Raw genomic sequence first — 25,076 nt, 5'->3', positions numbered from 1 at the left:
GGAGGTTTGCACTCCGTCCTCACTGATGACTGCTGCAGCAAAAATTTCAATAGACATTTTATCAAGTTTATAGATGAGGTGTCATGGGGGCTTTCTCTGCTCGAGGGAGGAAATGGACACAGTGATGCAGTGGATGGCTAATTCTCAGACAATGATGAATTATTTTTTTAGATTAAATATTTTCTAAGAAACCAGGGCAAGAAAAGTTTATATACATGTGTATGCTAACAACTGTTAAAGACACTGAGGTCACTTTATTGTGCTTTCCTGTAATTGTTTCAGGGTTAGGATGATGAGAGAGTACACAGGTGTCCTTTGAAGGCCAGTACCTGATTTTGGAGTGTCTTCTACTTTCTGAGCCGCTGCATAGCAAACAGTCCCCACGGGTAAATATTTCAACTTGGATTGAAATTTAACAACAAAGCTTCAGCGGTTGTGATGAATGATGCCTGCATCGACTCACTCTCTGTTCAAAAACTGTATAAATATTAATAAGATTCATTTGCATGCAGACTTTTAAAAATGAGCTATAAATCCATTCGAAATAAGACAGTGGTGCTGGAAATACCAACATGCACACGTCTTTAAGGTTTTTCGTGTTAGCGAGCTGCACCCCTGTGTGTGTGTGTGTGTGTGTGTGTGTGTGTGTATACACACAAATACAAAAAAAAACAAGGACTTGCATTTTATTAGCATGCCCTTTAAAAATAAAAATCTCCACCGCTGCAATTCTTTATCTCATTCTGTGGTAATAAGCAGAGGGTATAAAAGCACAGCTACCCTGGGCTGCATGACTCTTGACCTACAGCTCAGCTCAAGGACGGCAGGATGTGTACAAATGAGACATTACTGTCTGAGGAGTTCTGCAACTCTTTCTGCCAGCCGGCATGATGAACTGCTGTGTCACACTGTTGTCTGTTGCCTCAGGTCAGTATGAAGGGAGTGAAAAGACTGCTGCTCAAGTGTGTCCGGACTGTGATAACCAGGCAAAAAGAACCTAATGGAATTGAAAATTGATTATGTTTTAAATAGTTATTAATTTACTAGATGGATAGCTGGCAAAACTCCACACATAACTCATAATTAATATTTAGCTGTTAAAAGGCCCTTAAGATCAAAAGTGCTCTCTATAACATACATAATTAAGACTTGGTTGTCAAAAAGGTGGGAATGCAGTTGTTTAGGGAGGATTATTTCCCATTTCAGTGTTGCCTTTGGATGAACACTGATAAGATATACAATGGGAGTAAAGTCCCGACCTTCAAACCACCAAGTCAGTCTAACTCAGTGGCACAAGGAGCTCCGCTCATGAATTTCATTTGTCATCACATTGTTTTCTCCATCCATCCATCTTCTGCTGTTGCTTATCCAATTCAGGGTCAGGGGAGGGGCTGTAGTGTATCCCAGAGGCCATAGAGGAAGAGTACACCCTGCCAGCCTGTCATACAGAGACAGACAACCATTCATACCTATGGATTTTAGAATCACCAAGTAACCTAACCCCACTAACTGCATGTCTGTGGACTGTGGGAAAAAGCCGGAGTACCCATACCAGAGAAAACCCACGCAGACAAACTCCACAGAAAGGCCACGGCCAGATGGTGGATTCAAACCCAGGACCTTCTTGCTGTGAGGCAACAGTGCTAACCACCACGCTGCATTGTTTTCTGTAACCGTGAAATAGATTATTAGCTTTATTCTCTTTATTATTAGTGCTTTTCACCCATTTCAGTTTTCCAATGATATCTTCACCTGTCTTATTTTAAACACTGTATTCATCCCTCACAAATAAACCACTAAAACTCCACAACTCAAAAAAAATTAAGGAAACAGTTGATCACAGTATAACACAAAGTCAGTTAAACTTCAGCAGAGGTGGACAGTAACGAAGTACAAATACTTCGTTACTGTACTTAAGTAGATTTTTCAGGTATCTGTACTTTACTTGAGTATTTATTTTGCTGACAACTTTCTACTTTTACTCCCTACATTTTTTACCCAAGTATCTGTACTTTCTACTTCTTACATTTTCAAAAGAAGCTCGTTACTTTAGGTTTAATGCGTCTGAGAAACGTTTGCATTGCCGGTCAGTGCGGGAGGCGGCTCCTGATTGCGAGCGGTTTTTTCTTGGAAGTTGCAACAACAGGGTAGGCGGGAGGGAACAGACACCCCAGACGGTAAGAGGGAGAGGCTCCTGCAACGCTCGCTTGGAGACTGGAAAGAGCCAGAGGAAGCTGCGCTTTACATAGAGGCTGCACGCCAGAACGGTGAGGAAAATAAATGACAGAAAATGTAAAGGACAAAAAAAAGTGTCTGCAGTTTGTCACACAGTGTGTCTGCTAGCTAAAAGAACAGCTGCAGTATTTTAATGGAGAGCAAAGAATGAGATAATTCACTCAGATGGAGAAAGATGTAAGAAAGAGGTAGAAACGTCCTCCAAAAAACTACTTTTAATTTCTTACTTTGAGTAGATTTCAGAGCCTGTACTTTTTTACTTATACTTGAGTACAGAAGTTGAACCAGTACTTCAACTTTTACAAGAGTAGTTTTTAACACAAGTACTTCTACTTCTACTTAAGTACAGAATGTCAGTACTTTGGCCACCACTGAACTTCAGGGATACCGATTGGTCCCATTGGGAAGCATAATCCACTGTGAATCTATTTCCACTGCTTTTTGTCAAATTTAAAATGGCAACAGGTGTGCTGGAGAGGCAACAACACAATATGTACGTTACACTGCATTTTCCCCCATTTACAAAGCAAACACTACAGAAAAGCACTTTTAAATAATATTTAAGCATGTTAAACATTATCAACAGCACAGAAATTAAATATTAAGAAAAAAAAACTTTATTAAAATAGATAAATATTGTGGGTTATTTCTTAAGGAGGGCATCACAGTCTTGAATGGTCCATCAGTCTGACTTGGGTGTGAAAACAGGAAGAAAAATAAAACAAACAAAAAAAGTTATCTGAAAACTAAACAGCAAACTTGTTCCGGATGATTTCTCCACCTTCCACTTCCATCTGCTCGTAAAGCCACTTCCTGTCGCAGCGGCACTCGACGCCGCACTTGCGAGATGTGCATTCGGGGCAGGGGTAGAAGCAGCCCATACAATCCACATCCAGACAGTCACACAAGTCCTTGCCATTGGAGAGCAGTCGGCCTTTGGTGTCGTACACTCTGCTTTTGGCTCCGATATTCTGCCTGTGTGGTTTAAAACAGACGGCGTGTCACAGGTTGTCTCATGCAACAATCTGACCTAAATTAAAATCCAAGCTCGGTTGCTATATTTCAGGTGCTTTACACAATAAAGTCTCTAAACCTGCTGGCATGGCAGTTAATTTCCACATCACATTAGCACCTACATACTGAAACTTATTTTTTTTCCCATTTCTATAACAATAATAATCCAGACTATTTTACAAGCAAGGTCACTTTAAAGTCAACCCTTTAAAGGGGACAGTCCATATAAATACTACTTTCCTGCAATAACACATTGTTGGATACTCAAAGATGTACAAAGAAAAGGTATATTACACTGCAGGAATGATTCTCTGATTAAAGATCTCCCACACCAAAATCAAAAACTTACTGATGACAGTTTATCTTACTACCATCCACACTTCTAATTCCTGGCCGCTGTGGGGAAAAAAAAAAAAAAAAAAAGACGCCAACTCATTAATATAAAGCTGGCCAATGAGAAGGCACAGTAACCATAGAAATCTGAGGAATATCACCAGCAGATGGTCTTTTTTGTGTGTGCTTTCTTTTCCACGGGTCTGCTGCAGGCCAAAAATCACTTAAGCCGGAAAAGATGCAAGTTATCCGTGTGGGCATAATTCCTGTTCAAACCTAATTAGTAAGTGCAAGAGAACAGCACGTTTATCCGGAAAAGACTGTGATAAAAGTACACGCACTGAAGAGCACAAAGGCGCAAACTGTCGACTAACATTTCGACTACAAAACTCAGTGGAGATGCTGCGTCCACAAAACACATTTTTATTTAAAAAAAAAAAAAACGGATCTCCATCCAGATTAGAATTTTTAGCCCCATTTTAAAAATAACATACCTCTACAGTAACACGTCTGAAACTAGACAACAAATAGTTATAATTCTTTGTCCACACTGGATTAACCTGGGGTAGTTAAGGCTATTTTCTGAGCCTAGCTGTGATGTTTTGGCTACATATTTGGGGAGTGCTGTAATCCAATCAGGCAGCAAACATGAGCATCAGCAGCATCATTTCTGAAAGTCGGTCCACGTCAAAATACAAAACTAGGTCAGCAGTATTTGCGAAAGTCTTTTGGACGCTAGGTCTGAACATAATATAGGATTTATGCTTTTAAATGCATTCGTGTGGATGTGCTCCAAGTATAAATAAACACCCTCCACCCACATAGTCTCTCACCTGTCTGACAGCTGTTTCCCTCCACGCCCACCTCGTCCACCCTGCAACAACAACAATAACAAAGAAATACATCTTATGCAAATGTAAAAGGTAAATTTTCCCTAAAATATACGTATTATGCACTTTTTATAGAAACCGGGAGTTGTGATTTAATGACAGCAAAGAAACTGCTTTGTTTCAAACAATCCAGTGGGTTCTGCTTAATGTTCTATTGAAACAACAGTAATAACCTACTACTATGATATCCTATCCTAATATCATGTCTTTGTTGCATATATGTGACAGTAATGACACATTTTTTGCACATTTTAGACTATTAATTAAATATAACTCATTGCATTACCCTCCCACAGTACACACAATAGTAACAGAGAAACTCACCCTTATTCCTCCTCTTTTGTCTCTGCGAAGTGCAGCCTCTTTTGCCCTGTCTCTGTCTGCTTGAGTTGGCATCTGATTTGCCACATTCGTCTCCTTTAGGATTACCCCCCTTTTACGCAGCTCAATCTGTGGAATTTGCAGAGTTATCAATTCACTTAAAAGAAAGTAGAGCCATCTGTTTAGAAAAAAGTGCGATGTCAATGCGACCCTGCACCTTTGAGGAGTCCTGTCCTTGGGTGAATATGGTGGGCACTGCATCCTCTCTGAGAAACTGTTTGCCATTGTAGTCCCTGAAGCAGTCTGGCCTAAAGTGCTCTGAGCAGAGGCACGTGTTGGCAGTTGGGATGAAGTTTTTCATCCCAAGGCTGTGCACCCATTTGCTGGCAAGTTGAGGCTTGCTGAGAGGGAACCTGACACACAAGAAAGGGATTTATTCAGTCCTGGATGCAAGATTTCAACCATCAAACCTGTTAAGATAAGGACTGCTGGTAAACTGTCCAGGCAGGTGGGTCAGTTTAATTTAAAATCACAACCTTAGATACCAAGGGCTTTCTCAACACTAGCCCAACTCTTTCTCTGGCTTAAAACAAGCCTTTGCCATTTGACAACACCCATAAACACGACTGGTCAGCATGTATAAGGCAAAGAGTCAGCCTTGCCCTACTTAACAGAATGTCATAAATTTTCCTGTCATCTTTTACCAACTGAATAAGCTAAACAAGACATACATACCAAATTTATCACAGCAGCAGTTTGATCATCATACTGTTACAGAATCTGTCATCCCTGTCCCCATTCTTTATTATATTATCAGAACATCTCAGTGCCTTTTTTTGGGGGGGGGTTCCTCTGTAACCATATAAAAGTTGACTTTAAAATTTGATGTGTGCTCACCTCACCTTGTATGCATTTCTCCTCGTAGGCTGTTAAATTAACATTAATTGGCGGTAAAGCGGTCTGCTCCATTAGCGCATTAACGCCGCGTAAATGTATTGTAGCGATTCTCTTAGTTAGAGAGCGTGTTGATGTTGTGGGATTTCGGACTGTTCGGGAGGTTCGTGAAGGCAGCATGGAGAGAGAGAAAAGACCGAGAGCTTGCCTGTGTGTGTGTGTTGCTGTTCCGCTGTTGTAGTTGTGGTTGGCGTGGCTGTGGCCTACAGCAGCCGTTTTTCTGCTAATAAAGACGACCTTTGTTGTGAATATCGCCGACTGTGGAAGTGTGTTTACAACGTTACAGTATGTATATTTCAGCCACAACCCACCAAACCATTAGCTTTAAGCAAAGAGTTTTAAAGGTCTGGTGTCTTAGAGAAAGTACTTGGGTGAGGTCGCATTGCAGTGTAATAATAGTACCGTCAGGGTAACGTTAGCTAGCTCTGCAGGGCTAATGCTAAACAACGGCAGCTTTTTTTAAAGTTGATGTCCAAACGTTTAATGTTGCATTAAATCTTGAGGCGATCTAGAGTTGATTAAAGTGATTCAAAACAAATGCACACCTATGTTGTGCTACATTAACGCTGGAAGCTAACGCGGTACTTCAGCTCCTCCGTTGCAGTGAAAGCTTACCTGTAAAATCTTATTTCTGACCCCTTGACAAACTTATTGTTGCATCCTGTTGCCGCACATATAACGGGCATCGTGACTTTTTTTTTTAACCAAACGATGTGATAACACGAATAACTGAAAAGAACAAAACAGTACTTTACGAACTGTTTTCCTTTCCCCGTCTTCTTCGGCCAAAATACACGTTTGCCTGCTTAAACTTCCTGTTTTGGATTGGAAGCGTCTGCCCTCTAGCGGCGACTCACATTATTCGCAATTCAAACTAGAAAACGGTCATACAGTACAAGACTGACGTACACTGCTTAAACTGATTAAAGGAACACTTTTTAATCAGAGTATGGCATCACCTTATGGGATATTGATCTGGTCAGTTAAAAAGCAGAGGGGGTTGTTAATCAGTTTTAATGAAATTAACAACAGGTGCAATTAAGAGACAACCCCCAAAACAGGAAAGGTTTTACAGGTGGAGGCCACTGACATTTTTTTCCCACCTCTTCTTTTCTGACTGTTTTTCACTAGTTTTGCATGTGGCTTGGGTCAGAGTCACTACTGGTAGCATGAGCCAGTACTTGGACCCTACAGAAGTTGCACAGACAGTCCAACACCTCCAGGATGGCAGAAGGTTTGCTTTGTCTCCCAGCACAGTCTCAAGAGCATTCAGGAGACTCCAGGAGAGAGGCATTTACTTTAAGAGAGCTGGACAGGGCCGTAGAAGGTCCTTATCCCATCAGCAGGCAAGTGTTGTTACTCTAATCTGCCTACTTTTTCTCACGAGTAATGTAACGCGTTACTATTTACAAAGCTGAAGTTGGTTTCCGATTGCAGCTTTCGATTCAGGAAATGGCTAAAGGGCCATTCCACTAAATTTTTCGCTACCTTCAGCATCTTTAATCAACTCTAGTTAAAAAACTACAACACCTAGACACTTCAAACCTGGACTAGATTATTCTAAACTGATAGCAAAATAATTAAAACCAAGTTTGTGATTTGTGAAACCTTTATCTGATTTGTGAAACTTCAATAAAGGGCCATTTCAGCAGTTTTTTTTTTTTGCATCTGGATCACACTAGAACTGATCCAGCTCCAAAACTACAACACCTGCACACTTCAAACCTGGACCAGATTATTCTATCGTACTGGCTAAATAATTAGAGCATAATGAAAAGAAAAGTCAAAATAGGCAAGTGTGTGTTAATATGACAAGTGATAGTTAAAAAGCATAAAAATGCCAAACTTCAAACTTGTAAACACTTTTATTTCACAACTTTCCTTTGCTTTTAGAGATTTGAACGTCTCTCTATTTCTGCTCATAGCTGCATGAGAAGCTCCTCTCTCTCTGCAAAAAAGGCATTAAGTTATCAATCACTTTAATTCCTTTTCTGTTTTTTATACATGATTATTTTTGGATGCTCATATTGCTTCAGTCACTTTAATTCTCTTACCTCTCCTCCATTTGGCCATGTTCAATTTGTTCCACTGCCTCAGCCCTGGTTAGTGCGCTTGTGTTTTCCAGTGCATTTATGGATCCAAAAACGTAATGTTAAAAACTGTTTTCTAAAAATACAAATATTTACTTTACTTTACATTCTAATAAAGGTTACAAAGGGTTTATGCTAACATGTTTCATGATTTCAGACCCTGCTTCACCTCACCTATTTCTACCTATCTTTGTTGTGACCAGTGGATTTTCAAACAACAGATTTCTTTTGAAAAATGTTTAAATTATGTACAAACCTATTCCAGTAACTTACCTCAGACAGCATCACATTCAGCATGTACTTGATCCTGTCTAAAGAGACCATGTCCATGACTTCAGCTGACATGTTTTTGTAGCTGTCAAGCAGGTCTGATAGGTATTTCATGATTTTGTCAAGTTGTTTATCATTATCAAAGATGATTGGAACCCACTTCTCTTCAAAATGGAAATGTGGCATCACTTTACCAGACTGTAAAATTAAAAAAGACAAAGGCAGTTGCTTTCTAAATAAGGACTCTCTTTTTTTTTTTTAACAAGAAAAGTGGAGCCTCCAATGTTGTCTTTGAAACGCCATCTTGGTTATTACCTTTCGTAACCCAGTGGGTTCATAATCACTTTTCTCCCAACCTTCATGTATGTCATGTGTTGTTTGTCATCACAGATACTCACTCTGTTCAGGCCTTCAGTGGACTGATCTGTAATAATCTGAGCCTCATTGGCTAAATCAGCTAAGCCCGCCCACTTCCGCAGAGGAGGCACGTTCGTGCTGCAGAAGCAGAAAGCGGGAGCGAAGATGATACAGTGTGTGCTGAGCTAAATTGAGCAAACTTCGAAATAAGCTTAAGAAAGTGAACGAGACAATAACCTGGTTCACCCTTAAGCGAGCGGGAGAAACGGAACCGACCTCTTGGTGGTTTCGGGCAGTGCGAGCGTCTTGGTGAGTGAATTGGGCTGGGCTAGCTCGAAAGCTAAAAGAAGCTAAAAGGCTAAAGTACGGCGGAGGCTAACCTAGCGCAAAGCTTAATTGGCGACTAGTGGCGGCAAACCTGATAGCTACCGGGAACTGGTGCTACATATTATAACCCAGGTTAATTTTATGTTTGTACTGTCATGCTCGTGTGTTGAATTGAATATTATGTAATGTCTTATTTTATTGAAGTTGTGTCTCAAGCATAACTAAAGCTGAGCATTTGTTTTATTTATTGGTAAGCTGTGATACGAAACACGTGTGTTGCAGTCAAGTCTTATTGAGTAAATAAACTAACGCTGCACCGGGGAAATGTACTTTAATGCATTTCTGTTTAATTTGTGATTATTCCTTTTAAGTTAAAAGTTTGAATTTTATCATCAAATTATATGGTTCATTATACTATTTGATAAATATCTAAATGTCAAGTATTATGTCTGAACAGAATAAGTGAAATGGGATTTGAAATACATTCCATGATTGAAACTGTACAGTTAGGATATTAAGAGAATTTGAGTTAAGAAACACTTGAGCTATATTGAGCTAAAGTAAATTATTATTGTGTTGGTCCTTTATTTATACAGGCTAGGTTTTTTAGATACACTTGCAACTTGAATTGGATCTGTTGGATTTCCCCCTGACGAGGAGGATGGCAAGCCACCCATTGAGGTTCTGGAACTGAGCAGGACCAATCCTTTTGGCCTACAAGGAACAGGTTCTTTCACAACATCAGCTCTCAACTGGCGGTAGGACAATTGCCATGCTACTGCATAGAACATTGTCTCCTGGAACGGGGAAAGTGACTTGACTGACGTAACTGACTGACTTAACTAATTATTGCCTCAAAGAGTTTAAGGACACTTTATTATTGGGTTATTGTTTTGTATACTGTATTTTTCGGGCTATAAGGCGCAATTAAAATCCTTAAATTTCCTCAAAAATCGGCGGTGCGCCTTATGTGTGAGTTCTTCTTGTGCTTACTGACCTTGAACCAATTTTATGTGGTACACTGCGCTCAAAAATATGTCGAAATGTTTCGGTGCGACTTTGGTTAAGGGACGTTTAATAAATATCGAAATATTGCAGAGCGTACAACGGGGGGGGGTACGCTTTTCAAATAGTTGAGCGCTGCCGTCTGACCGCCGATGGCCGAGGCATCCACACCACTGCACCATTGCATGGTCTGCAGCAATATTTCCTCCGGTCTGGCAGATCAGTTCAAAGGCCTCATTAAATTCCCTAAAATAGTCCATCGTCGATTCACAAAATGACTCTACTGACGATATTAGACAGGAACAAGCTGTGAGTGCGGCGCAGCAGGTGTGGAAAGCTGCCAAAGCCGCCGGAGATAAATTCAACAAGAAGTTGAAGCATTGTTCCAAAAATAGAAACCGTACGCAGTAAACCGCAGAAAACGATGATGGATTTTATTCTACATGTTCCTGGCCTATTTTCATCTATGCTGCCCTGGATATTTGTGCGTAATCTAGCGATCAGCGGCTGGTGCTGTTGCCAACTTTTGTGCAACAAAACTCACTGTTGGCTCTCTCAAAAGTTGCCCTTTTATTAACAATTAAATGGTTGCTGTGTGCCGCAACCAAAACAAAACAGTAACAACGAGACTGACTCGGATAATGACGAGAGGGAACCCGGCATGCTTGATGCCGAAATCGCCCAACTGTTCAACTCAGACACTGAAGATGAGGAATTTAAAATGTGAGGGTATTTTTCTGTATTTCTTACAACTGAAAAATATTCTGAGTTATTGTGAATGAGTTGAATAAACTTCGACTTACCTGACGCTTTTGCTTCACTCTACATGTGTTTTTATCATGCGCCTTATAACCCGGTGCGCATTATGTGTGAAAATAGACCCGTTCATTGATAGTGCACCTTATAATGCGGTGCGCCTTATGGTCCGAAAAATACGGTATATTTCTCTATTGTGTATTTTATGTTCAATACATTCGATGTGTTTACTATCTGTGGCTCCATTTATTCTTTGCGTGTCACTCATTACCCTAACCCTCCTAGGAACCTAGAAACTGGTCCAACAAATGGGTTGAGTGTCCATAGCCTATATTTTCCTGTATGTGCTACACTTTCAGTGAAAGTCAAAGGCTAAAATGTATTATCTGATTATTTGTGAGTGAGACAAAGCCAAGAAATTTAACCCTTTAACAATCCAGGATTATTTTGGCAAAAACGCCTAAAAAGACAATAAAATGTTTAAGTTAATGCTGTTCCTAAACCCTTAGGACTGTGTGAAAAAGCTTGGGCATTTTGTAAAGGTAACATTCTGTAGTTTTTAACACAAAAGTAAGATTTACTCCAAGTGTACCTATCAGAAAGTAATACTCTTTGGAACAGAGAGATTTGAAGATTTTTTTTTTCTCGCCTAGTTTTATCTAGGCGAGAAAGAAAAAAATCTTCAAAAAACAAGAGTGCAGACAGCTGAATTTGGTACTTATGGACTAAAACACACCATGATTACAAAGAATAGGGTCTTGGCAATCCCCATTTCAAATTTGAAAACAATAGCTGTAAAAATGAGCATTTTATAGCATATTTCATATGGTATAGGTTGTGCGTTTTTTAGGACATTTTTGGAGACTCCAAGTGGACACTCCGGATGAATTTGGATAACCCTGTACAACGTCTGGAAAAAATGCAGTAACTTTTGTATGCTTCATCCTACAGACATCAATGAGGGCTCTAATGAAATCTTACACTTAAAGGAATTAGAATATAGAGCCAAAGCCACTCTCCCTGTTTTAGAAATTCATATTTTATCATAAAAAAGCAATAAAGAGTGTATTTTCTTACACAAACTAAACGTGTGCATTATAAAAAGTAGTTCAAACCAGTGCTCTAGTCAACAAACATTTTAATAAACACAAAAATTTACATATTTATGGGCACATTATTTTACGTGTAGTTTTCTCTGTGCCAGTTATTGTAGCAGTCACGGTTTGGAACAAAACACAGGGGGATGTTGCATGTTGCACACTTCACTGGAGTTTTTGCATGGCGCTTCCTGCACTTTAGCCTTCCAGAGGTTTTGTCCCCAGAATCAGAAATATGTACAAGGCAATGGTGCAGTTCTGGGTCCTCTTGCTGCGGGGTGCTTTGCTGAGTGCCCACCCTTGAAAGCTCCACAGCCAGTGTCTCCCTGAATCCTTTTTGATGCATTGGCACCTGTCCTTTGACTTTGCATTGGGCTTGGTACAGGATGAAGGCATTCACAATGGCGATGTCCACAAAATGAAAGAAGAATGTCTTGTACCACTTTTTTGTTTTGTGGAGGACATCATAGTATCCAATCAGCTGATCAGATAAATCAACTCCACCCATGTGTCTAAAAAAAAATAAGAATTAAATAAATTGTTCCTAAAAAGGACCTTGTTAATATAATTTGACTGCACAATGAAGGTGTAAGTCACGGACATCTGCATTAACAACGAAAAATTATTTTGAACCCGTCAAAAAAAAAATGTAAACAGGAAAAAAAGTTTTGCAACTGAAAAAAAAAAAAAAAAAAAAAGATGTGAAACAATTTTTTTTTCCCAAAACTACATTTCACATTCAAGGTTTTTTTTTTTTTTTTTTTTTGCACTTTCAGATTTTTTTTTTCGAATTCAAACTTTTGGCCCTGTTTTGGCGTGGGGGGGCGGAGCATCAGATCACAGAGGTAGACCTTATCTTCAGCTTTCCTGGGCTGATCCAGCTGTCCTGAAGTGCAATCGACCCCACCCTCATTTGGACACCTGTCTGTGATGTTGCAGTTTTGGTGAAAAAGAAAACAGAGATGGACAGAGTAACAACAATCTGAGGACATATTTGACTTGAAATACTTCCTAATTGCAAAGATCAAATGATCAACATCAAAATCAATATGCAATGTTTCAATTCCAGTCTGAACATTCTCAGTAGTCTGACTCATAATTTGTTTTGATAATTTATCATTGGAAGGCCACAGGAATATAATCCGCTTTGTTTCTTGTAACACTAATTGTTTTTTCTTGACATGAGGTCTAAGGAGGGACACGTCCTGATTTCAGTTAGATGATCACAGAAAACAATTTTTCTGTGAGCTCTGTGTAAAAGACCAACAAAGGAGGGAAGTGTAAGTTTGACCTATGACTCGAGAATTACCACAAAATTTCAGACCCACTAGACTTTGATTTTGACTGACTTGCACTACATGGTGTTATATTCAGAGCAAGACCAACAAAGTACACAAAATACAAAATAAATTAAGTCATGAAAGTAAAATAATCAAGGTTTCTCTCACTAACACTAAAACTGTGTCAGTCTTAAATAGAAAGCAGACTGTGTATGTTGTAAGACAGAATTAAGTCCAATTAGTTTTCCTTTTCTTTTTAACAATTAGGACAAGAATAATATCTGTAATTTGGGCAAATTTTCCATTAGATAACATTTAATAACATGCTTAATGAAAACTCAAATACTAATGCTGTCAGTATTTTTTAATCAATTTAACAAAAAGAGAGAAAATAAATGGCTAAATTCAGAAATGTCAAATATAAGGTTTGGGGGGACGGAATTGGCCAGTAAAGTCTTAAACCTGGCTGACTGGGTGTTTCTGGGGGCCAAAGGAGGGCGCTACTCTAAAACTTTATAATTTTATCAATTAAGTGAAAAGTAAAGAACAGATCCAAAATTGGCTCCTTTCCAAAAACTCCCTGTTGAACTGCCATAGGCAATGTATTGTTGGATCTTGGTATCACAATTTTATGTTTGTTTTTCTTTATGTTTGCTTCTACCTTTAGTCTTTAGTGTTTTTGTTTTCATTTTATTCCATAGGTATAACACATGTACCCATGTGCAGATTTAAACTGTAGGATTCTAGGATGACTAATCATAGACTGTGTGAGCTTTAGCATATATTTTTATTTTTTCTGGTTTCTGACCTAAATATGTGTTAAGTTGATTTCAGAGCATTAAAATTGCTTTTTATTTTTTATCTGAATAAATTGAATCATTTCTAGAATAGAAAAATTTAGGCTGGGCTAAACTAATCAAGAGATCTTTAATATGAAGACACTGAATAATAGGTCTTTCAAACATACACTTCTGCTGTTAAATATGTCTCTTGGCAAATTGTAGTGTGTAGATTTTAAGTTGATAGTCTTTGAGTCAGGGTGTAATATTTAGTGGGTAAAATTAATAAATAAAATCAAGTTGAATAGTTCGACCTAATCAAACCACAGGTTCTTTTTAAATTTATATTTTGACCCCAAAGGCCTGCAGTTCGAGACTCAATTTTTCAAACTAAAGACAGTAGGGAAAAATCAGTACAATACAACTGGACTAGTTTTTCATAGATACCAGTAACTGCTCCCCGCTATGTCCTGATAAGGAAATGTGCCTTTTACAGGGAATATTTTGCCTCAGACTAGAACACCTGTCCGTCACACTGTGGATGGGAGCATCTCAGTGTGATGGCCTGTTATCGGAGTATAAATGGTATTAAAAATCCCTGGTTTGCCAAACAGAGGACTGACACGTGGAGGATGGGAGTCTTGGGAAAATGTGATGGTGTCTGAATTAGTCCAGGTTGTAATTAAACGATCAGCCTGAAAGGCTTCTTTATGCCTAAGAGTTCCTGGTTGGGTTCTTAACAAATTTAAGGTACAGCAGCAGAGTTTGTCACTGTATGCCTTTTGGGCCAAAATTAAACAAAACTTAGATTGGGTTAATTATAATATTAAATCAGGAATGTTGATTAACTTTACAGAGGCTTGGAAAACTTAGCGATAGAACTGAACATCATTAACAGCAGAATAAAGTGACAGATGTTACTTGTGTGGTTTACTCAGTCTAAATAATCTTTAACAATAGCAATTCAATTCTTTAGAGCATTGTCTAAAGAATTTTAGAAAGTAGAGAACTCAAATAAATAAATCCTGTATCTTTAATGATGGGAAAATATTTTGGGAAATCAGATGGACAAATTCTAATTTTTCCTCTTTTCCTAGGAATTAGTCGCCTGGGAAAAGACAAAGAAAAAGGGGTCTGAACCTGTAACAACAGGATCAGTTTTTCAGCAAATAAATACTAATTGATGAAAGTGTGAAAATAAATATTTGCTTAATGGGATGTGCTTTAAACAGATATATTCTGAAGTTTGCAGAATAATCGTGATCTTGTGTCTCGTGCTTTAGTCCACTTGGCATTTTTTTGTTTGGTCTTAATTTATAGAAAAGGAGGGTGATCTGGGGAAATAAGAGTGCTAATAATAATGTTTTAGAATGCTTTTCATATGCTTTTCCATTCGTCACTGAAAAAGAGAGCTACTGTCTGTCTGTATAAACAGATTACAGAACTCAGTGGCTCACAGAAAATCATTTGAGAGCAACTCTGGCTTGTAATGACTTATTGTGCTTTAAAATATATTATGTCATGTTGTTGGATTTATGTTGTTTTTAGTTTTAATCAATAGGTTATTAACCATAGGGGTATTAAATTTCCACACCATAAATGGTGTGAAAAAAGGAGGGAGTTGTTAGGGATTATTTTGTACTCAATGAATAAAGGACAAATGTTTAAAGGTAAACTCCAGCAAATTAATTACTAAACAGTGGATCAACCAAATAATAAACAATTAAATAATACATTAGACAGGGATCAACAGCTCAGAAAGTACTACACTAACTTCTCTGTTTCAGTGCATCTTATCTTGAGGACTGGCCACAAAACATACAATTAAAACATCACCAACGTCACCATGTTCTGTCATTAATCTGGACAAGATTTCTCTGTATTGATTAAATTAGAACATCAGGAAGAAGATGTGCTCATGACTGAGAAGAATCTGGGTCATGAAAAACCAGCTTGGACAAGACTGAATGACGAAGGTCAACTCATTGCGCCCAGAGATTGTTTATGTTTAGATAAGAGGCTGTCACTATAAGAACGTTATGGTTAGACAGGAACATGGGCTCGGAGAGAGAGTGAGTGCACACTCTTACTGAGTCCCCACATGGCCATGTGTGTATTTTTCTGATTCTTTAACATATTAAATGTCTTACTTTTTTAATTAAAATATTTCAGGTGTCTTCCTTCATAAACAACCTGTTTACCTGTCAGTAGTCATAATTAGTGTACAAATTCTACACTTATGGCTGAGTGAGTGCTTGACTATAAATCTAATGCATTCCTCCTTGGCAAACTTCATTAAAGTTTATTACTATTACCCATGGATATAATAACATATCTTCTGGAACTGAAAGCAGGATATCACATAAATGTCACAGTTCGGCAGGGCAGCAGGATAAACTCAGGATTGGCTGCATTAATAGCAAAGCTCACACATTAAACATCAAAAACAAGACCAGGTTTTCCAGGGAAGTTATCCAGAGTGCTAATACATGAAACTAAGATACAGGGAACCATGAGGGAAAGATGACATGAAAAAGTGCATGGAGCGATGCAGAAAATCAATACACACCAGGTCATTAAGGACATGGGAAACACCGAAGAACACGGCTGAGCAAATCACATGGAAACAAGGCAAGGGAAGTAAAACTAAATACAAAGCATGAGAGACAAGAGACCAACAAAGTGAAACAGGAAAAAAGACTTGACAAGATAACCCGGGTGTAGCTTCTAGCTCAGGGGTCAGCAACCTTTAATACTCAAAGAGCCATTTCAACCCGGTTTCCACGGAAAAGAAAACACTGAGAGCCGCAAATACTACCGGAAGCAAGCAGTTTCAATTTAGAACTACAACAAAAACCGAACTAACAAAAATAAAATGCACTTCAATTGGATAATTATACAGGGTTCTAGCCAGGAACCCCCCCAAACCACTAAATGCTGCTCCTGCTTGTTAATTGAGTAACAGGGCCTACTTATGTAACCAGAAAGCACCTCTGAAGCCTAGGCAGTAATCACAGTCTTTGTGGATGTGTAGTTACATTTCTCGAGGTGCATTCAGTTATGTACGTAGGACCGCTGCAGAACTCTAAATCAGGCCTTATTAGATTGATAGAGTGCTAATTTTTGCATATAATCCAGAAAGGTTACACTTATATCATGCATTTAATGTGTCCCAGAGTCTGGTTTCCTTCCACTAATGGGTTTGCAGAAATCACGTAAAAAGCATACACACACACACACAAAAAAACATAATTCGGATGTTTTATCGATCAGCTGCTGAAAGCATTTACTGCATTCAAATATCAGCTACCTGCAGTTTTTTTTCTTGAAGGCCTTTCATAGCTCCACTGGTGATGGAAACTAATGTTTGACTATGGCTTTCTGAATACAAATAGGGCTGCAACTATCGATTATTTTAGCAATCAAGTATTCTACCAATTATTCTATTATTTAATCAGATGAAAAATTTTTCGTATTGACAATTCATCTGCATATTTTAACTTCTGTACAGCAGATTTCTCTGTGTGAAACAAGGTAGATGGAGAAGCTACAAAGTTCTCTTTCTTCATGTTGCTAATCAGGTGGTTGATGAAGGACCTCCAGCTGTTTCCCCGGTGCTGTGCGAAATTCTGTTCCCCCATGAAAATCTGTTCCCCGTGTCAGGAGCGCAAACTGCAGCCAGAGAGGCAGATCCGACTGTCTTCATGGCGCTTCTGATCGATTTTTCTGTAAAATTACACTGTAAAAGACTTGCTGGTAAATTAAATTGTTCCCATGTCATGCAGGAGGAACACAATATTTTGGATGGCTGAAATATTTGGTTCCCCACGTGTAACTTTGGCAAATAAAGACCAAATGTTTTCATATTCACAGGAGTTGATGTTCTTCATGAGAGGAATAAACACTGTAAAAAGACTTTTACCGAGAAATTGATCAGAAGCGCCGTGAAGACTGTCAGATATGCCTCTCTGGCTGCGCTCTCCTGACACAGGGGGAACAGATTTTCATGGGGGAACAGAATTTCGCATAACAAAACAAAGTATTTAATGTATCTGCTGCTATAGGCATCCTGTTTGAATTGTGCAGTGTTTGTCAGTGACCACTGTGTGGCACCAAAGAGTCTTAGTGTCGTGTATTTAATTTACTACTGTTAAGTTTAATTTCTTTTAAAACGTTTGTGTTTGATTGTGTTACAGTTCTATCACAAGTAACCAAGTCTTATGGATATATAAGTTTATAATTTTAATTATTTGCTCTTAAGTGTGCACGATCTGTATGTCTCTTCCCGTTGGAGTTGCTACGCAACAGCTGGTGTAAACGGCTGGTGTAAATGGAAGGAGCAGCGCTAAGAAGACGAATCGCTCAAACAGACTTTCTGAGTTAAAGGACAAGAATATTGAAGAAAAAAACCCCTCTCTTAGCTCACAAGCAGGCAAAAGTGGTATGATTGTAATAGTTTATTTTGAATCATTTGAGTTGTATTTTGTAGACAATTTATATTGATTTGTTTCCTTTGAATATGTTCTGTCTAGTTCTACGGTGTTGTAAGTCGGTACCTTGTGTGCTGAATAAACATCTGTAGTGAAAGGAATACGGACCTTCGCTTTTGTGACTGAGGGAGGCACATTTAATGTGTATTTAATGTGTATTTAATTTAAAAAACATGTATTATCCTATCTTTATCGGAAGATGCGCCTATCCTTCTCCCTATGGGGCAGCACTGCTCCAGCAATGCCCCCTATCGGTGCGGTGCGGTGTGGTACTTCCTTCCTCCCCCTGTGTATTTTGACCGTGCATTTCTGACCTATTATAAAGAATAAACATGTCACACACATTTATTCAGTATATTAGACAAACTGTGGGACATCAGCATGTGCAGCACAGGTGTAATCAAACATGTATATTGGCAATATAAAGAGAGACAGCAATGAGCGTGCTCCAGCCGCCTGCTCCATTTATTGCATGTGACACAGCGCCACCAGAGGTGAGCCACAATAGTGCACTGGCTCGCCCCGCATTTCTCACATGCGTATAAACAGGCGATGCGTAAATTCCGATTTTGACCATTAAAGTGTTGAAATAATTCATAAAACAATTTTATAAAACAGTTTTGTAGAACACTCAAGTGGTCAAATGTATTTTCTCTTATCATTGTTGGTATTTTACTTGCCATGATGCCACCATGATCATGGCATCATGACTTGGAACAAGTCACACAGAGCCGCAGCATAAGGATGAAAGAGCCGCGGGTTGCCGACCCCTGTTCTAGCTCAAGAAAACAGAAACCTGAAATGATGGTCTCTGTTCTTTATTCGTCAGATTATACACAGACCAACGTAAGAGCTGAATGAATGACAAACAACAAAAGCACACTACATTAAACTATTAGCAACAAAATTTAGCAAATACCGTATGACAAACTAAAACGATCGCCACTGTTGCATATATTTTACCTTGTTGCCATCTCTCAGCTGAAGCTAAACTCTTCGTTTACGCTCCCGATTTCTCCTTACTTTGTTTACCTCTCCCGGCAATCTTTTAGCTTACACTGCTGGTTTGCTACGCCTTTGGTTACCTTTCACCATCACATGTGAGGAGTTGTTTCTTTTTTTTTTTTCAAAATAAAACATCCGTCTTTACAGGAAACGACTGAACAGCTAGAACAACAAATGCATATTGCAAACCTTATAACCTTTATGACATTATGCACTGGGGTCATTTACACTCCCACCAAATTTTTTTAGTGTTTGTACACAACTTACTCAAACACAAATGATTTCTTCATGAGAACAACCATTTCCATAACTCTACATACACTGTAGACATTCTTTGATTTAGGAGCTTTCCAGTATGAGAACCAGCTTATGAACAGGACATTCCACAACAGATATGTTGTTTATGCGCTTACCTCTTTTGTTCAGATATCTATCACCTACTACCATTTTGACTTTCCTTACAAGTCCATCCCTATCTAATATAGTCTCTGATCTTGACTGCATTTCCTCAGTGTCCATCACTATCTCACCCACTTGAAGGTTTCTCTTGGGTCGCTGTCTGACCATAATGTTGTGGAGATAATCTTCTCCAGCAGCTCCAAAACTGTTCTGCCAAGTACTGCACTTGGTGCCATCATTTTCTTCCATACAAATCCTCCAGGAGGATGTAATGCAACATTCGCTTTCATAGTGATGAGATGATTAGGGGTGAGTGATTCTAAGCTATTTGGGTCATTCAGATTGTCTGTTGTCAGAGGAAAACTGTTTACGATTGTCATAGCTTCATACAATAGAGTCAATAGAAGCACCATTGAGCCTACCAGGAGTGAGTGAGAGTGTGGAGTTGAGGACATTTTTTACAGTCCTTATCTGTTGCTGCCACACTCCACCAGCATGACTAGCATGAGGTGCATTAAAGGCAAAATCACATTGGTTTTCTGCAAGGAAGGTTACCACTCTCTCAGTGTCGACTTCCTGTAGAGCTGCAGTCAGTTCATTTTTGGCACCTACAAAATTGGTTCCCTGGTCACACTTAATTTATCTGACTGAGCCCCACAATGCAATAAAGCAACACAGACCACTGAGAGCATCAGTTGACATATTGTCTAACATCTCAATGTGAATGGCACGAGAGCTGAAGCATGTAAAGAGCACTCCGTATCTTTTTTGTTCCTTACGCTCTGTTTGGTCATGAGTGGGCCAAAAACAATCCATGCCACAGTAGCTGAACGGTGGTGAGGGCTCTACCCGTACTCTAGGAAGATCACTCATTCTCTGTCCTTCCACAGGTCTCCTCAGTTTCCGACAGATCACACACTGGTGGATGTAGAGTGAAACAGCTTGACTCATACTTGGGATCCAATAGCCATTGGCCCAAATTTCATTGATAGTAAAGCCTCTGCTCTGGTGTTTGATCCTTTCATGATAGTGAGCAGTTATCAGCTTTGTGACGTGATGGTCTCTGGGGATGATTGTTGGATGCTTAAATGAGCTAGGAAGGGCTGACCACCGTAGTCTTCCTCCCACCTTCAGCATGTTATCTCTGTCCAAACAGACATTGAGATGATATAGCTTATTGTTTCTTGGTAATGGATTTCCTTTGCTTAGTGTCATTATTTCTTCCTGATATGCTTGTCTTTGTAAGTCTCTAATGATCACAAGTTTTGCATCTTGTTTACTTACAGTAGAGTGTGCGTTTGATTTGTCTTTTAGGAGTCGTCGTCTGAGACGTGCTACCGCACTAACAGCTTGAGACCAGGATGAAAACCTTACCAGGTGATTAGCAAGACTCCAGCACTCTATACCCTTTGTTTGCAGTGTTTGAGCTTTCTTAACTTTTGGGTCTCCGATTGGGAGTTCCATGCTCTCCTTTGCTGGAGGGTGAATTAGCCTCTCCCAGAGGAACTTGGGACCCATAAGCCATCTGGATGATAGCAGTTCCTTTACTGTTGTTCCCCTGGATTCATTGTCTGCAGGGTTTTCACTGGTGGGGACATAAAACCACTGCTGCAGACTTGTACTATTGCATATCTTTTGCACCCTGTTTGCAACAAAGGTGTGAAAACGCCATGCTTCATTGTTAATATATCCTAAAACAACTTTAGAGTCTGTCCAGTAGAATTCTTCCACATTGCTATAATCCAGCTCTTCTCTGAGCAGGTTACTCACTGTGACTGAGACAGCTGCTGCTGTCAATTCTAACCTTGGGATGATGGTGATCTTTGAAGGAGACAGATGAGATTTTCCCATGATGAAGGCACAATGAGCATCTCCCTTCTCATTCAAAAACCTCAGGTAAGAACACTGCGCATACCCTGTGGTGCTTGCGTCTGAAAAATGATGCAGTTCCCTTTTCACCACCTGTCCAAAGTTTTAGGCATGTAACATCTGGCTACCCTTACTTTCTCCAGATTGACAAGGCCCATTCAGTGTTGCCAAGTCCGCTTATTATAAGTGACTTTGTTTATCGCTCCTGCCCAAGTTGACTGGGCGCACACCCAAACAAACACTCATAACAGCCCAGAGTGAGGAGGCAGCGCAAGAATGAGCTCCAGTAAGTGGAGAAAATATAGAAAAAAATATAATAGAGTGGGAGAACGAGAGCGCACTTAAAGAATGGATCCGAGCTCAGATGGGAGACAGTGGCGCTAAAAGTGTGTATTCACTATACGCAGTGCATAGGGGCGCCATACAAGAGGGCTGCGCCAAAACGATGCGACGAAATTATTTCTCTAGTCGGCATTTTCTGTATTTAACAGCTGTGCATATTAAATGATCAATAACAGAGGAACGGCGCTGATTAGGCACCCCTGTGCTCCTTCACCTCCCCTCCTCCTGTTGCCCCCCCCCCCCCCCCAAAAAATAAAAAAATATTGTGTCCGCATACACCTCTGAAAGTAGCTGCGGTCCTAATGGGAGACGTACCAAAGGCATTCCCCAGATTTTGCAATTGTGAAATATGTGCTCACCATGCTTATTTAGTTCAACATGCTAATACAGAGAAGCACACACACACAAAAAAAAAACTATGCACCCTTCTCTTCTATGAGGCTAAGAACCATGGGTTTTACTGCTCCAAAACACAATGAGACAAAACAAAGAAGTGAGCTATACCGCTATAAAGCTATACTGTTTAAAAGCGGCCTCAGATTTACACAGTGTTGCGGGTTGCCAGTTGGGCTTGTTTTCATAGAGCTGGTTGCTTGTTTCTGTCGCGAGATCTGGCAACACTGGGCCCATTCTGCATTGCTCCCACTGTGGTTTCAAATGTTCAGGTAGTGGGTCATCCTATCCTGTGCCAGCTGTATGCCCTCTTCCACTGTCTGTACACTCGTGACTCCGTCATCTACATGAAAGTCTGTGGCTATGAACTGAGAACCTAGTGGATACACAAGGCTGTTCTCTTTGGCCAGGTGTTTTAGCCCATAGTTTGCACATCCTGGGGAGGATACAGCACCAAAGAGGTGTACTGTCATTCTGTATTCTTGTGGCTGTGCACTTAGGTCTCCATTTTTCCACCACAAAAAGCGGAGGTAGTTGCGATCACTGTTTTGGACCTGAAATTGGTGGTTCATTAGGAGGGATATGGTACCACCTTCTGTCAAATGCATGTCAAGATCTTATCAGTAATAGATAAAGATCTATAACATAGATAAGTAACTTTCATATAGATGATGTCATATTTTTTTATTAAATATAAATTAAATATAAATTTATAATAATGCATAAAGGAGTATATGGAAATGTATGTCAGGGGGTGCTTATGTGTCACTAGAGAGGTTAAAGTATAATTTTAATTTTATAATTTTAATTATTCTTTTTTTTTAAATTGAATATAAATAAATAAAAAAAAAGAGGACTCATTTCATTTTGGCAGACGTTACAGCGTGTATAGTTTTTTTTTTTTTTTTCTTTGCATTCGAATATGTCCGAAACGTTTTGCTGCAGACCGCACTGGAAATCTTTATTTAATTTTATTTGTATATGTTTAAGTTTGTCTAAAAAAAAATAAATGAAATCAAGATTTGTTTTACCTGATTTTCACAAAGGTTAAGGCACGACAGCAGCATCAGGCATCCAACTCAGGCATCTGAGCCCTCAGTGACCAAACTAGATCAGACAGGTCAGTGAGCCTGGAGCTACCGCCCCCACTCCTCCCCCTCCAGCATCAGATTAGCCTCAGGGTTTTTGTTTAATTCCTCTGAAAAAATAAATTAAAAATTAAAAAAATGAAAAGTAAAATAAATAAATTAAAGCAAATGAAAACTAAAAAATTTAAAGCAAATAAAACTAAAATAAAAAAAATTAAAGAAAATAAAAGTAAAAATTAAAAAATACATAAAAAAATAAAAGTAAATAAAAATAATAGACAAAGAAAGGGAAAGAGTATAAATACCACGCTGAGAAGAGAAGAGAAAATGCAGCGATAGTCTTTGTCCGTGTTGTCTGTTTTTCCAGCAACTACTAAGGCACAACCTCCCATGAGGGATTTTTGCTTTTTGTTTTTACTTTTGTGTTTGTATATTTCTGAGTGCTAATAACTTTTTGCAACAGAGCTTGCTCATTGCCATGGATCATTTGGAAAGTTTGATTTTATTCGGACTCATACTTAATCTCAGCAGGGCTTTCCTCGGTCGGAGGGAGTGACGAGGAAGTCGGGGCATGATCAGCAGGTTCTTTCTTCTTTTCTGTCACTCTGTGTGTATATCAGTCTTTACTATGCTACTGTCTGTGTCTTTTTAACTATTTGTGTGCAACTAAGATGTCTAATAAACAGCCTGCATCGGAACCTGCTCAACCTAGTGATTTGTTGGCAACTATGGTTTTCATTGGGGTTTAATTTGCAGCCAAAAAGGAATATGGAGACCCCTAAAATGTAACTTACAAAATCCAAGATGTTTAACTAACTTGTTACTTAACTCTGATTAAAAAGTGTTCATTTAATTTTTTTTTTGAGCAGTACACTTGAAATAGATTTCAGTATAATTTTTTTTTATGATTTTTTTTTTTTATTATCTTGTCTTGAAGGAGAAGTCAGAGGTCACGTGATATTTTAAATCTTTAAAATACTTTACTTTTACTTTACTTTCTACATGTTGAGAATGCACACCACACTTGTAAGAACCATATTTTTTTATAAGGCTTTTTGTCATTTGTGATGAATAGATCATGAAGTTGACCTTGAAGACCTCGGTGGACGTCAGGCAAATATTAATGGATTGCTTAGCAATCCATGGACGTACCGCACAAGGACTGCTGCCACCAGCTGCAGTCTGGAACAGAGGAGTTGGAGTCTGTTGAACGACGGGATGAGAGGCTCTGGGGATCACCACAAGTCCAACTTGGCACCGCTACTGGTGCAGCATTTATAAACCAGTAAGAACTGGAATCAAACTGCAAGATAATGATATCTAATGAACGGAGAGTTTAATATGCTATGAAAGTGTGAAATGTATGCTTACTTTTTGTGTTGAACTCATGTTTTCCTCTGTAGGGGCTGAGCTGTGTCATGTTCTGCTGGCGCATGCAAAGCAGAGGACCCCAAAGCAGGACTCAGAGGCAAGAGCTATAATTAAGCTTAGACTTTATTTAACAAGGTCAAACAAAAAGTGAGACTGGTCAGGTGCCAGCAGTATGCGTTACTAAACTTGAACATAAGCATAACTATGGACGTAACAAGAACGAGGCATAAGACATGAAGCACACAGCAGGGCAATGATAACAACACTGACCATGCAGAGACAAGGACACAAGGAACGAGTGAAAACGCAGACAATATATAAACAAAGGGATAACTAGGGAATGGGCAACAGGTGAGAGCACAGCTGAACACAATACACTGACAACTCAAGGGGAAGCAAACCTAGATACAA

The 25,076-nt window shown here is 39.2% G+C and overlaps 1 protein-coding gene and 1 long non-coding RNA gene across 3 annotated transcripts; one reads left to right on the top strand and one right to left on the bottom strand.

The window, feature by feature from the left end:
* Nucleotides 1-2,483: 2,483 nt before the first annotated feature.
* Nucleotides 2,484-6,559, bottom strand: arl14ep (ADP-ribosylation factor-like 14 effector protein). 2 transcript variants are annotated; one of them, XM_030723513.1, is made up of 5 exons: nucleotides 6,363-6,559; nucleotides 5,011-5,206; nucleotides 4,797-4,922; nucleotides 4,416-4,465; nucleotides 2,484-3,210 (listed from the first exon to the last, which is right to left on the bottom strand). In XM_030723513.1, the coding sequence occupies exons 1-5, from the start codon at nucleotides 6,431-6,433 to the stop codon at nucleotides 2,982-2,984; spliced, it is 672 nt and encodes a 223-aa protein (XP_030579373.1). In that variant the 5' UTR covers nucleotides 6,434-6,559; the 3' UTR covers nucleotides 2,484-2,981. The 2 variants fall into 2 exon arrangements, with proteins under 2 accessions (XP_030579373.1, XP_030579381.1); XM_030723521.1 differs by having other exon boundaries at nucleotides 4,416-4,456.
* Nucleotides 6,560-8,616: 2,057 nt separating this feature from the next.
* LOC115778310 (uncharacterized) lies at nucleotides 8,617-24,763 on the top strand. The gene is made up of 6 exons (XR_004019768.1): nucleotides 8,617-8,773; nucleotides 9,388-9,549; nucleotides 20,917-20,979; nucleotides 21,364-21,498; nucleotides 24,370-24,579; nucleotides 24,698-24,763. It is a non-coding gene; the product is annotated as an uncharacterized LOC115778310 (long non-coding RNA).
* Nucleotides 24,764-25,076: the final 313 nt, after the last annotated feature.

The sequence above is a fragment of the Archocentrus centrarchus genome, chromosome 3 (assembly GCF_007364275.1).
Source record: "Archocentrus centrarchus isolate MPI-CPG fArcCen1 chromosome 3, fArcCen1, whole genome shotgun sequence".
Lineage (NCBI taxonomy): Eukaryota > Metazoa > Chordata > Actinopteri > Cichliformes > Cichlidae > Archocentrus > Archocentrus centrarchus.
This window is presented reverse-complemented; position numbering and strand designations above follow the sequence as displayed.